The following is a 15,063-nucleotide window of genomic DNA, read 5'->3' on the forward strand; positions in this document are numbered from 1 at the left end:
CCTCCCAGACCGAGTCTTCAAGTCTTTTGCCCTCCTGTACGAGACCCTCGCGTGCTTTTTGCGTTCCTGGCACTGGGCCAGAGTCCACTCAATGCCCGCCTCCTCCAGCCTTTGTGAAATTTTCTAGTACAGTGAATGTTCCTGTACACTCAGAGCACGGTGCACTCTGACCACACATTGATCAGCTCCCGATCATGATCAGCAGTCCAAGCGGCTGCACTAAAACAGGATCCATGTTCATCTGTATTGATCAAAAGAGTGCAGTGGAAAGTAGTTCTGATGTAATTAGCGCAGCTCACCAGTACCAGTGAAAACAGAGGGACAGGGATCTTATATATCCAGTAGATATGGACAACAAGGGATTATGGCACGACCAGGCACATGGACACATGTACAGTCACTAGTGTAGACAGAATAGATTTTAAAAAAACCACACACCCCCTAATGCTACTTTGCACCCAAAAACACCAAACAAACAGAATCAGACAGAGTAACTCAAATCTGTAGGCTCAATTTTTGAAATATACCAACTTGTTTATGACTTAGTGTGTGTGCATCATTTATTTGTCCAGGAAAGCTAGAAAACAAGCATTTCACGTACAGAAGCTCAAACCATTCATGCAAATGAAAAACTAAATATAATCTACAAGTGGAAATGGAAGAGAGAGCTTTCATAACAAGAACAAAGACGTTTCCTAGAGGGGAGTCTTCTGGATGACAACACACGCCGAGCAACTTAACATCAGCTTTATAGGAACATCATTACAGTCACATCATCATCATAATTCACGTCTATGAATTTCATAGTATTTTAAACTAGAAAATCCAGTGCTATTTTCCTATTCCATGATCTGCCTTGAAAAGACACACCCTGTGGTGCCAGATGATCGATATTGTTGCAAACTTTATGAAATATAGGATTCTAAATATGATAACTTACACAAAACAGTTACTGTGAAGGTCTTTTTTGGTTAAGGTCGATGAAGCAGAGTTTTAATGAAGCAAGAACCAAAAAGGCTGTTTTTAATTTACACTGGATGTAACACTACCTGGTACTGAGTCAGTCAGGTTGAAGATCTGCATTCCACTTTTTGTTGTAAGTGAAAATCCTAGAATAATGGGGCAGTAGTGCCACTATGGTTAAGATGGAGTCATTTCTAACTTGGCTACTGTTATCAGTACCTGTCCATCTCTATTTGGTGAATGTCAGGTTCCTAAATGTTATCTCTAAAACACCTTGGTTTAAAAAAAATAACCAAGAACCTTTTGGATGTAGTGTACCATTGTCTGCAAATAGTTTTAAGGAACCTAGAATGAGAAGTCTGAGTGAGCCAAATCTTAATAAATTTGATACACATTATTCCCTTTTATGTAAGCTCCACTCCTGATCTTATTGATGTCAGTGGTAAAACTCTCATTTACTTCTATGGTGCAAGATCAGGCCATTAGTGTAAAGCAAGATACTCTGCTTGGTGGGATAGCACACAGTAGAACGGCGGCCATCCCCACGTTTGATTGGCGTTAGGTGGAGCAGACTGGTTGCACATTTGAATCCACGTGCGGAACAGGCAAATTACAGTGACAGCGGAGAGAGACAAAATATGGTTCCAACTGATCCACATGGAGCTCCTGAGCCACAGGTTTCCTGTTATCACATGGAGAGACTGGTGTACATGGCTTTTTGGAGACAAATACGATGACCAAAGTTCCTGCCACTTGAAGAACGCAATTATAAAATAGAAAGCACCTTGAGAATTCTTTTTGCAACATAAGATGCATCTATCAAAGTAAGCCCACATGGTTTGTCAATAAACACTAACATAAGGAAAGGGCTGAGATATAATATTGCCGAATGCCAGGCAAGGGGCTATGCATTCAAATGTAATTGACTTCAAAACTGATTAGTTAGGTACAGTTGCTATCTGAATAAACACTCTTCCAGACTTTGTATGTCTGCTTTTTAATATGGAACTCTTATGTCACCATACAGATGTGCAGTATGGGCCTGTCGAGGAGATCTTTGGCCCAACAAAAATTTGAGGCTAATTTCTACTGTGATTTACACTCTTGTAAATCCAGATCATTATGGAATTATCACCGTATAATGGAAAGTAAATTTGGCCCACTGATTTAAAATTTATTCATGTTTTCACACTTACAGGATCAAAGATACGTCTAAAACACATTGAAAAATACGGTTATATTTCTTTCAATTTGTAATGCTCCACATCTGTAGTTCCTGGTGCACATGCATGCAACTGAAGCAAAGTACTTCAATAGTTGTTAAAAGTTTAGGGTTAAATTCTCAGTTACACCAGGGTACTCCAGAGAACCTATGGGCTCTGGTTTTAGAACGGTGTAACTGAGAGCAGAATCTGACCCTTAACACAAAATAGTGAGCTGTCGATGTGCAATATGCAATTTTGAAATGCTTTCCCTTCTGTTATTTCTAAGTCAGTGGACTGAGGGAGAGAGAGGAACCATCTCAGAGCAAAAGACATGAGTGAGAACTGAGACCATGGCACATTTGAAGTTTTAAAAGAAATTCATTTTTTAGTTATCCATGCCCAAAGAAATAAAATCTTTTACTGGTGAAACATACCAGCTTCCTGAATGTTCAGCTAACTCCCGAGTACAAGAGTTCTACCAAGCTTCCAAAAACTAAAAGGTCCTGCTAAAACAGTGTCCAAATGCTAACTCCTTCCTTGTCCCCTTTGCTGCTTTTAGTAGAAATGCCTTGCCTTATCAGTCATAACTAAAGCCAGCATGCACAGCAATATGATAAACAAATGGAGTTGTACATAAAATACACACACAGTGAATTACACAGAGGAATTTTTATTATTAAGACCAGAAAGTGCATATACATCACAATTATACTGAACAATGGTAAAGTACTGCACAATGAAATGCACAGCAAAATCGATTATTTCTATTGCTGTAAGCATATTTAGTTAGCAAAGAATCTTATGGGAGTTAAGAGCCCATATCCCACTGAAATTCAATGGGAGTTCGGGTTTGAACTCTGATTGCTTTGAAAATCTAGCTTTAAATCTTTGAAGCTGTTTTTAGAGAATCATGATTCAGTCTAGTAAATTTCTAAACCCTTCATATCATGTGTGTTGTGTGATTTACATGACAATATACCACAAGTATTTATAAAACATAGGAATTACTCTATAGCAGTGAACAGTTAGATTCATCCTCAAGAAAAAACAAAGTCCAAAGATGCTGTTTTTTGTTTATCAGATTTTAGTCATGCCTTTTCATTGCGTTCCACAGCATAGTATGAAAGTCTTAAGCTCATTTTTCTCAAAAAAAGGAGTAGGAAAATGTGTAACAAATCAGGAAAGGAGAACTTATTCACTATCTTTAGGCTTCTTGCCAATGCAAATTGCAGAGGAAAAACACCTTCGTCTGTTGAAAGACTAAATTCCAAGTTAAAAGACACTACGCTGAAGCACAGACTCTAAATGTAATGTCTTTTAAAATCCGAGCTGCTTCACAGTCTATGCAATTACAGTGACCTCCATGCGTGCTATATGGTGCTCACCACAAAGTGCAGGATAACAACTGGTCTATTTTCTATTCAGTGGAAAAGTTCACCACCTCCCCTCAAGATGACAAACCTGTCACTAAAACATGAAAATACTGACTTATTTCCCAGCTGTAAAGCCCAGTTCTAACATATACTGAAGAATAATTCATAGTGCCTTTTATCCCAAACCAATTTCCAAATCATGTTTATAGGAATCATTTACCCATCACTGGAATGGAGCCCCCTCAAATTGTGGAAGACAACCATTGCTTGAAAGTGCACAGCAACACAATACACCATCACTTCGAGGCAGGACATGAAGAAGAGTGCTTCATCCAACTGAAACTGCAAAGGGATTTTTGGCTGGCAGTACGTAGCCATCCAAATTAGAATTTGGCCATGACACCAAGATGTCTGACACCCAGCTCTCCATTGCCTAGCACCTTGTGGAGTCACCTACACTGAGAAAAGAGGATGTAAAATGCTGCTAAGACAAAATGCCAGCATCTTACATAGGTGTAAATGACTACACTATATGCTTGCAATAAAAGATGTAATAGCTTTTTAAATGTGAACCCCAGATTCTGATTATTTGATGGTACCTCATCAAATAAGATGTGAAAGGGGCCCCCCATTATTTACCTGATTCAAAATATGCTTCCAGCCCTCATATAATAGTGCAATAAACACAGCCCTTCCTAATAATTGTAATCAGCACTACTGCAGGTGAAATTGCACCCAATGTACTGAGGCCAGTTTCTCAACAAGCAATGACCACACATCCTACTCCTCACTTCACAGGGATGATTATTGCAACAGTCACAAAACATAGCCCCAAAACTCTATAACTGACTAATTCATACTGTAACATACTTTAGCTAAGCAATTTCTATATCATTGTGTTTTCTCACACATTGAATTCTGGCACATTTATAGGAAAATTACATGCATTTTACTCAAAGTCAAGACAATAAGCTGCACTTATTCACATGTCTTTATATGTATTATATATTTATAAAAATATTTAATGACACTTGTTTATTTCCCAATATATTTCACCATCTGTTTTGGACAATAAGTGCTTCTTATCTTGTGAACATTTTAAGTGCTGGGCTAAATGAATTAAGAACCTTGATTTAAGTGCTTTTAAACAACATGGGGGAAGGAGGGAGGGAGAAAAAGGTAGGATCAAGTTCATACCTGTCACTGATCAAACACTGCACAACAACAGCTATGCTTCATGTAAACCCAACCATTGGTTTGATTTATGGACGACAGACCTCCAGGAAGTGCCACAAATCTACATAATGTCCTCAAGTGCTAGATTTTATTGAAACACATCTGAAGAGACACAAGAGCATACATAAAAACAGCCATACTGGATCAGACCAATGGCCTATCCAGCCCAGTATCCGGTCTCCTGACAGTGGCCAATGCCAGATGCTTCAGAGAGAATGAACAGATCATTGAGTGTCATCCACACGCAGCTTCTGGTAATCAGAGGCTAGGGACACCCAGAGCATGGGACTGCATCCCTGACCGTCTTGGCTAATAGGCATCAATAGACATATCCTCCATGAACGTTTCTAATGCTTTTTTGAAACTCGTTACAATTTTGACCTTCACAACATCCCTTGGCAAAGAGTTCCATAGGTTGACTGTGCATTGTGTGAAGAAGTACTTCCTCTTGTTGGTTTTAAACCTACTGCCTATTCATTTTATTGGGTGATCCCTGGTTCTTACGTTATGTGAAGGAGTAAATAAAACTTCCTTATTCATTTCCTCCACACTACTCACAATTTTATAGACCTCTATCATATTCCCTCTTAGTCATCTTTTCAAAGTTGAAGAGTCCCAGTCTTTTTCATCTTTCCTCATATGGAAGCTCTTCCATACGACTAATCATTTTTGTTACCCTTTTCTGTACCTTTTCTAATATATCCTTTTTGAGATGAGGTGACCAGAATTGAATGCTGTATTCAAGGTACAGGCATACTACAGATTTAATGGCATTATGGGGTTTTCTGTTTTATCATCAATCTGTTTCCTAATGGTTCCTAACACTGTTAGCTTTTCTTGACGGCCACTGGACATTGAGTGGATGTTTTCAGAGAACTATCCACAGTGACCCCAAGATCTCTTTGTTGAGTGGTAACAGCTAATTTAGATCCAATCATTTTGTGTGTATAGCTGGGATTATTTTTTCCAATGTACATTTGCATTTCTCAAGATTGAATTTTACCTGCCATTTTCTTGCCCAGTCACCTAGTTTTGTGAGATCCCTTTGTAACTCTTTGCAGTCTGCTTTGGACTGAACTATCTTGGGTAGTTTTGTATCATCTGCAAATTTTGTCACCTCACTGTTTACCCCTTTTTCTGGATAATTTATGAATATGTTGAACAGTACTGGACCCAGTACAGATCCCTGAGGGACACTGCTATTTACCTCTCTCCATTCTGAAAACTGACCATTTATTCCTACCCTTTCTTTATTGTCCTTTAACCAGTTATTGATCCATGAGAGGACCTTCCCTCTTATCACTGACAGCTTACTTTGCTTAAGAGCCTTTGATGAGGGATCTTGTCAAGTCTTGTCAGGCTTTCTGAAAGTCCAAGTACACTGTATTCACTCGACTGCCTTTGTCAAAGAATTCTAATAGATTGGTGAGGCATGATTCCACTTTACAAAAGCCATGACGATTCTTTCCCAACAAATCATGTTCATCTATGGGACTGATAACTAAAGTAAAGAACAGAATTTCAACCAGTTTGCCTGGTACTGAAATTATTCCCGCAAGGATCTGGCTCTGAAGCCACTTGGAGCGATGAGGGTTAGAAGGGAGGGTGCCAGCTCTGTCCACTTATGAATGAGGAATGGCTCTGCAGAACTGCAAGTTTTGAACTAAAATCAGAACACCAGCAAATAAACATTTTAGTTTAAGACTGTGTCTAGATCCTCTAGCAAATCTTCTAAGGTGACATGCCAAGCCTTGAAAGCCACAGTGCAGAACTATGTCCTGTTATTGAAAAGAACAAGGTTCCGCCTTCCACTTGTTTATGAACAATAAGTTTCTTTATGTAAATCTATTAGATGCCTAAATATGTATTACAGGGGAAAAAGAAGAGACCATCTCAGCACTTATGATGAACACCAACAATACTTATTGCTTGAAGACATGCAAGACACTCAATTCAGCCCATGTGACAGCATAAAGTTCCTGCTTTTTGCTGTCTTACATAGTTAACTAACATCTTCCCAAAGGTACAGTCTAAACAGCATATTTATTCAATCAAATTGAACCTTCTCCCCTCAGTTCTTAAAAGCAGAGCTCCATTACTATATGCTGTTTAACATGAAACAGAATCCCTGTCGCAGCATTAATAGTAGCATAGCTTCTCACCACCCCATATCCTCACATATACCACATCTTTAACCTACAAAGCTCACTGCAGCAAAGTAAATCCTTAAAAATGTGCTTTTTAAACAAGAGATGTTGGTAACATCTCATTTAAAGCATTAAACAAGAAGCGTTTAGAAAAGAGCTTTATACTTGTACTCTGGTGATTCCAGAATTATTCACTCCAAGTTCTAATGCAAGAGCATCAGGGGTAATGGTCTAAAACCATGGTTGTTAGATATAGTCGCCCTGTAATCTGCTATGCATTAAAATATCTCCCCTCAAGGGGGTTGGAATCAGACCACCAGCATAAACAAAACACCTATATGGAATTGTTACATTCTAGCTAGGAATGAGTTTTTGAGTTGCTAGCAGACTAAAAATAAGTATGAGAAGTGTACTGTGTTTTCTCATCCAGACAAGACCTTACCAGTAATGAAGAACTTAAAAGGAAGCAACCAGCATGGTGTATTCTCAATGGTGCATTTTGTGGTCTTTATCCCACTGACAATGAACCTCCCATGTAAAAAACACATTACAAATTAATTTAACTGTATAAAGTGCTATGGGGATAACTTGGCTCCATTCCACAGCTTCCCAGTGAAGACTTGTAGCAACACTCGAGATTAGCAATCAACATAACCTCACCGCTAAAGAGTAACCTTTTTTTTTTTTTTTTTTTTTAAATGATCACTGGTGGAATGCCTAAAATGAAACCAAGGAAGTTGTATTGGGTGATTGCAGAGGAAGGGAAGATTTTCCTTTTTACTCATCCTGGTTTAAAACAACTTTAAGAGTTACTGCAGCCTATTCTCTATCAGAAAGACACCAGTCAAGAAAAGCACCCAGGGCTTTGCCAGTGGCATTCTACCATTCTAGACTGTTCTTATTCAGATATAAATGGAATATGTTGTCAGTCCTGATGGCTTGGATACTCTATGCAGATATCACTATGCTGTTATTCATGATATTCCTTTTCATAGAGACTCTCTAAAAAGGCAAATAGAATAAGCAAAGTTATTTGGGGATGACCTACTAAATTCTGAGTTTCAGACTTAAAATTACATTTTCTGAAGTGTATCTTTTAAACTAACATTACCCTCAAAACTGCACAACGTTGATTAACACAGATGTTTAAGTCAAATGTGATTAAAGCTGGAAATATAAGTCAATGGTAGTCCTTATGTTAGTGTTTTTTGGGGTTTTTTTTAAATCTCACTGAAGAAAGCTAACTTAAAAGATCTGCCAAGAGCCTTTAACAAAAGGAGGAAAATGCTTTCCTCAGACAGTGAGCCTTAAGTACTCAACATAAAATTAAGAGATGTCTTTATTTTACCTAAAAGGAGTTTTCTGAATTTGTTTTTACAGACTATTCCACAGGGAATACATTGTGCAGTCATAGGAATAAGTAGCATAGCCAGAGATTTAGATTCAGTGACATCTGCAATAACTAGTTGTCAAAAATAAATCTTGCAGGAGACAGAGTATGGAAATGTAGAGTGGTAAACAGAGCTGTTTCCTCAAAAAAAAAATACTGCTAATGTCATTATGGCCTAACACTAATATTTAGGAAGTGTTGTCAGATTGTTTACAAGTGTAAAAAGAATCACTTTTTTCTCCCTCTGTAAAATTATGGAGACTAAAAGCAGGGAAAGCTTTCCACAGAACTGTGAATCCGATTTACACACCTTGAGGGCTGTTCTATTTTTTTAAATGATTAAACGCTAGTTTTTCCGGTCACATTTTTCAATATTCATAACATTACAACATGTAATGTCTGTGGCATGAAGACATTTAATAAATGTGCTGTTGTATACATCTCACACGAGCTTCAGTAGGCAAGAACTGACACACACTGACCCAATATTAATGGGTGGACACTGACCCCTTTGTGTCTGCAAATTAGCAATGTGGGTATATCTCTAGGCAGCTGCTTTTTCCAGTTCTCATCTGGTTCAGCCCTTTAGACTTCTTAACCGGATTTTCATTTTACTATTCAGTGTTCTCTACTGAAGCTTTTGACCTGCCAGTGAAAGCTGAAAATGCCCTTAACCCAGAACACCTGTAGAAAATTGTAGCTGTTCAAGGCTCAACTCTGTCATTTCATTGTTACATCAACTTGAATGGGTCTCTGCAGAAAATAAACTCAAGGATCTTTATGCATTCACGAATGACCATCTCTGCTTTTAAACGGGAAGAAGGAAGGTTTAGAAAAATACTTTTCTTCTAAGATTACATATTTCACAAATAACCACTCTTTAAAAAAAAAATCCCCAAAGACCTGAGTTTTTCAGCTACTTACAAAAGAAGCTGTCAAGTAAACAAAGGAAAAATCCCATTAAACTTTTCGTCATTGGACGAGCAGGGATGTGGACTATACCGACAGCTGTCAGTTATGTATGTAACTACAACAGCATCCTTATCGTCCTTGACCTAAAGAGTGTACAGTCTAAAAAACAGAAAAGGCTTAAGAGAAAGGCTGTAAGACAGTGTCTTTTTAAAATCTCCCCCCCCCCCTTTTTTTTTTTCCTAAGGATGGGTTAGTTTTTATCATTGTAACACCAAAGTCTTAGCCTCTCTGGTCGTTTATCTGACCCTACAGTTCTTTTAGAGCAATTTCCAGCACCCTGCATGAAATCACTGTTCACAGCTCTCCCTTGCAAGAGGCAGAGCCAGCATCTGCTCCATCCCTCTGCCAGCGCCCGATTTAGAGGAGGCTATTTTCTGGGTACAGATCTAGCCCCAGTCGGGCTTGTGCAGGGCTAAACGCGCCCTGGGTGCAGGCTAGTCAGATGCGGCACGGACAAAGGTTTCCTAAGCCACTGGAACACGGGAGCAGCGGTCCCTCCCTTCACTTACATGCCCTGCTGAAGTTGCAGCGATGCTGTCAGGGTCCAGGACATCCACCAAAGCCAGGCTCCCGGGGTCATCTCGGCGGGACACGGGGTCAATGGCTGCAAACAGCACCGGCTGCAAGAGTTGAGCTCGCCCTGCAGAAGCTGGCATCGGGCTGGAGCAGTTCGGGGAGCGGAGCGGAGCCGAGCCGAGCCGAGCCGAGCCGAGCCGGTGGAGCCTAGGGGCTGCCGAGCGCTCTCCGCTCCCACCCAGCCCCCGGTTATCAACAGGCTGCCCCGCGCCTCCCCGCCCGCCGCAGCAGCAAATCATTCAAAGCAGCCGCAAAGCAGCCAATCACCGGCTTCGCAGCCCCCTCGCCCTGCCCGGCCCATCGCCCTCCCGCAGGCTGGCTGGGCTCGGACCGGGGGCGCAGCACGTCCGAGCAGCGTTACCTGCAGCTCCGAGCTCCCCTTTTACACTCCTCCCTCCCCCCCCTTCCCAACACAGCACGACCACCCCAACCCAGACCACTCTGCCTCAGTGCTCCCCGCTCCGCCCCCAGAAACCCTCCTTACAACCCCCGAAACCCCACCCCCCCGCCCCAGAAACCCTCCTTACAACCACCGCCCCCCCGCCCCCAGAAACCCCACTTACAACCCCCGCCCCCAGAAACCCTCCTTACAACCACCGCCCCCCCGCCCCCAGAAACCCCACTTACAACCCCCGCCCCCAGAAACCCCACTTACAACCCCCGCCCCCCCGCCCCCAGAAACCCCACTTACAACTCCCGCCCCCAGAAACCCTCCTTACAACCCCCGCCCCCAGAAAACCTCCTTACAACCCCCGGCCTCCCCCGCCCCCAGAAACCCCTCTTACAACCATCGCCCCCCCGCCCCCAGAACCCCCACTTACAACCCCCGCCCCCCCCATCCTTTCTCCCACTCAAAACTCGCAACTCTCCATCCCGCAGCCCCCTGTACAGCCCTAGCCTCAGCCTCTCCTCCCCAAGGGCCCCTTACACTCCCCAGCCCTCTCACTCACAGCACGCCCACACCTACCACAGGCAGCACCTCAGGGAAGAAAATCACATACACAGCACCGGCCCTTTTCAGGCGGAAAAGGTAACTAAAAACACAACATAGCTGTCTTCCTTAAGGCCAAAGCAAGAAAGAGCCCTGTCTGCACATACGACATCTCGAGTTATATCCCTGTGCTGAGAGAAAGCAGAAAGGCCCCAATCCTGCAATTTCTTACACCTGAGTAACTTCACTTGCCTAAGTTAGACCAAAGAAACTGCTGGGGGAGGGGGGTAGCTAGCTGCTTGTAGAGCCCTTCGACAAATTATTAGTGTTAAATAATGAAAAGTGATCACTGTGATAACTACAGCTCTTAGCCCAATTATAAACCATTCTCCTTATGTCTGGACTGATTAAGGAGGAGTCAAATGGAGTGTCCTTTTGATGAAGAGTTGAAGTCAAGGAGGTACCATCTTTTTGTTCTGTTTGTACAGCACCTAACACAATGGGTCTTGTTCTACCCCTGGGGCTTCTACACACTACAGCAATACAAATAATAAAATTAAATGTGTACTATCAAGCCTCACTTCTCACCCCAGCAGTCCCATCTTTTTCCATTTCCTCTGCCAGTTCTCTGTCTCAACAGCTAGTATCGGAGACAGAGAGAAGACATACAGAGTAATGCAGTTGTCCTGTATTCTCTCTCCCCTTCTCTGCTCCTTCCTTTTCTCCTGTGTTGTTTTTGTCCCCCTCTCTTCTCACCTCTGTCCTCCCTGCATCTCCTCATGTGAGAGGTTGCTTCACTTCCCCTTCTATAAAGCGGTCTCCTAAACCCAAATTGCTACTACAGCCTCCTTCATAGTATGCAACACTGAATGACACACACAACTGGAAACCTCATTTTCATGGTGATTTCCAGCTAGTGGGAGAGGAGAGCTGTTTCCTATTCTCTCTACCTACTACTGGGTGCCAGGCAATAGTCTTTCCTTTCTCCTGGTTGCTAGAAGAGACCTGTTTCTCGATGTCAGGGCCTCTGGAGAGGGTTCTCTCCCCATCACTTCTCTTTCATTCTTACTCTTCTGGCCACTCCTGCACCTTCTACGTGTGGTATTTGCATGGCCCACACTACCACTGCATCTGAGCACATCACAGATTTAATACATCCATTCTCACAACACCTCTCCCCATTTTACAGATGGAAAATTGAGGCACAGGGAGACTTAAGGGCCAAATTTTTAAAGGTATTTAGGCACATACAGCTGCAAATAGGTGCCTAACTATCTTTTAAAAATATCTGACTGCAAGGGTCTATCTACACTGCATTTAGACACCCAGGGCTGGCCCATGCCAGCTGACTCAGGATCTCAGGGCTGCCGCTGTTTAACTGCAATGTAGACATTTCAGTTTGGGCTGCAGCCCAACCTCTGGGGCCCTCCCACCTCACAGGATCCTAGAGACCAGGCTCCAGCCTGAGCCCAGACATCTAGTGCTATTAAACAGGCCTGTGAGCCCAAGTCTGCTGGCATGGGACAGCTGTTGGTTTTGAATTGCAGTGTAGACTTACCCAAGGTCACACAAGAAATCTGCGAAGCAGGGAAATGAAAAGAGGTTTCCCAAGACCCAGGCAGACACCCTACCTCCCAGACCACCCTTCCTCTCTTCCCTAAAGTTTGGCTGCTCTGAGAAAAGGTGACTCCTCCTACTTCATATCCGCTGAGAAAAAAAAGGTCACTCTCAGGTACTAGCAGAACAAGGAAAGAACATGCCTGGGGTATAAATGTCTCCACGTGGGAGGAGCATATATTAGGAATGATCTAACCTAGAAGAGAGAGGCCACTACAGGAAAAATAGGCTACTTGCAACTCCCCTACCACACCATGATCTTCATATCACTAGACCAGGGAGACAGGAAACTACCCATTAAGGGCTCCCATCCAATTCCAACTGAAGACAATGTGCTTTTTTTTTTACTTTAGCGGAGTTAGTTGGGGCCCAAACTGCTTCCGTAACAGCTCCAATAGAAGTATATAGGGCCCACAATGCATTGTGTAGACCAGGGGTTCCCAACCTGTGGCCCGTCGCTCCCTTCCCCCCTGACTGCAGAAGGGAGCTGCTGCCTAAGGACCCAGGCAGAGCACGTTGCTGTGGGGCTACAACACTGGTGCAGGCTCCTTGCTGCTGCCAAGGAGATGGGAGATCAACGCTCCCCTGGCCATAGCAGGGAGCAGGGCAAAGTGTTCTGCCCAGGTCCATAGGCCCTGGGGTACCTGCTGGAGCCAGAGGGAGTTGCAGTTGGGGGGGATGGCTGCTGGCAGAGATTGGTGGCCCTTCAGGGTTGTAAAAATGATATCTGGGTCCTTGAGCCAAAAAGGTTGGGAAGCACAGATGTAGACTCTAATACTATGAAGATGCTTATGAGTAACATGAGTTTTAGAAGAACCGTGAATGAATTTCCCTTTATTTAATTTCCGTAACAAGACACATCCGTTTTCACTTTGAGTGTCGATCAATGTGTGGTTTCTGTTTTCTAGCAGCATTGTTGAAACACTTAGGAATCATAACAAGAAAGTTATTTTTATATGGTATTGTTCATTGCTTTGAAGCCTGAAGTGACATAATCCCCATGGGATTGTATCTATGAAGTTTCAATGTTTTTTTTTTAATGTAAAGAAAATATATAGCACACATGAGAACCCAACTGTACCCTGAAATTTCCAGTGAGCTGCTAAGCCTTCCCTTGCATCTGGAGTAGTTTTAACTTTGCAGGTCCCTGTGTTCAGCTAATCTCATTACCTCCTGGAGTGCACATAGGTTTTTAATCATTTTATTTCTTAAACCCCGGAAAATGTTCCATAAAATAATAGATCTTCTTTATGGCAAGGCTGAATGTTAATTACAGCTGAGATGTCATTCCCAGCCTGAAACTATTTTAAGATCCGTGCATGACAAAACAGCAACAGCCAAGACCATCCAAAAATCTTTTTGCCCAGCTAGTTATCCCATAAGACAAATTAATCTTTTACAAAGTGACTTTAAAAACTAGAACATTTGTGAAGAGCTATTGGACAAATCACTTAACATTCTTCTAAAACTAACATTTCAAATCCCTTTACAGGTTTTTAAAGGTATAAAAACATTGACACAATGATATGGAAATAGGAATGTGCAAAATGTTCTCCAAAGACAAAACATAGGCCTCCATCCTGCATTGTGTTCTTTCTTTTGCTCATTATTTAGTATTACTTCCTCAGCTATATTTTAATGAAAGCATCCTGCAGCCTACTGACATCAGTGGGAAAACAGAATCACTCACATGAGTGAGTTGCAGAGAATAGGCCTATTACTAGTGAACCAGGTTTTAGCAACGTATTGAGAGAATGGATAGGGCTAGTTTTCAGTTATAGGCCAGATCCTCAGTGAGTGTAAATGGGCACAGCTCCACTTTGGCACTAGCAGAGGATTTGGCCCTATATGAACATCAGCAAGTAAAAGAAACAAAACAAAACAAAAAAAAAATCACACAAACAAACTACATAGAAACATCTGGCCTAAATACATTTTGTGCTTGCAATTTTTTTTTTTTTTTTTTGCTTATTGTTAGCTTATACTGTAGGTTAGTGTTCTTTGGTATGTTCATAAACAATGACATATATGCAAATAAATTACTCATATTTTCCTCTGGTATTGCATTGCAAAGTAATACTTTCACAGAAAGCAATGAGGATTTTCTTTCCTGTTAGCCCAGCTCTGAAGAGAGCCGATTCATACAGGCTTCTCTGTAAGCAGAAGGAAGCCAACATAACAGTTTAAGCATTTTGGTTTTAAAAGAGAAGCTAATAAAATACTTAGGTCCAGAACCACAAAAGGGACATAGGCACCTAAACCCCAGACTTATGTGCCTAAATCCCAGCTTTGGCTCCACTGCAATCCAAAGAACTCCTGCCAAACCCTGTAGTTGCCTAATTTCATGTCACACCTACATTTCCAGGCTAAAAGTTCCTTCAACACCTATGTTTCCGTCTCTGGGCATGCGCACAGCTTCCCTGCTCTAGGCATCCAGACGTCTCTCTCCCACTTAAGCCCCAGAGCGATTCACAAACTGGGAGAAGACTGGCATTTGGCTGCTTAAGTTGGGTATGAGGCCCAGGCCCGCCAACAGCAATTCTGGCTCCAGGGCAGAACAGCTCCCCATTCCGACCCCTCCCACGCTCAGCCTGCTTGCCGCTGCATCTCTCCCCACTGCTCTCTTCCACATACCCACTTCCCTGCTTTGCCT

General features: G+C 42.2%; 1 protein-coding gene across 5 annotated transcripts in view; it reads right to left on the reverse strand.

Annotated features, from left to right (window-relative positions):
* The window catches only part of LOC137145597 (multiple epidermal growth factor-like domains protein 6), a 250,002-nt gene extending 239,086 nt beyond the window's left edge, over positions 1-10,916 (reverse strand). For all 5 annotated transcript variants that reach the window (XR_010917683.1, XM_067536448.1, XM_067536447.1 and 2 more), the window contains exons 1-2: positions 10,830-10,916; positions 9,796-9,890 (exon numbers count right to left, since the gene is read on the reverse strand). Coding sequence is in view for 4 of the 5 variants with exons in the window: in XM_067536448.1 (XP_067392549.1) it covers positions 9,796-9,866 (71 nt within the window). In the remaining variant the exon portion in view is untranslated. The remainder of the gene's footprint in view (positions 1-9,795; positions 9,891-10,829) is intronic.
* Positions 10,917-15,063: the final 4,147 nt, after the last annotated feature.

Source organism: Emydura macquarii, unplaced genomic scaffold, assembly GCF_026122565.2.
Source record: "Emydura macquarii macquarii isolate MOO-44397 ecotype Brisbane River unplaced genomic scaffold, CSIRO-AGI_Emac_v2 contig_3603, whole genome shotgun sequence".
Classification (NCBI taxonomy): Eukaryota; Metazoa; Chordata; order Testudines; family Chelidae; genus Emydura; species Emydura macquarii.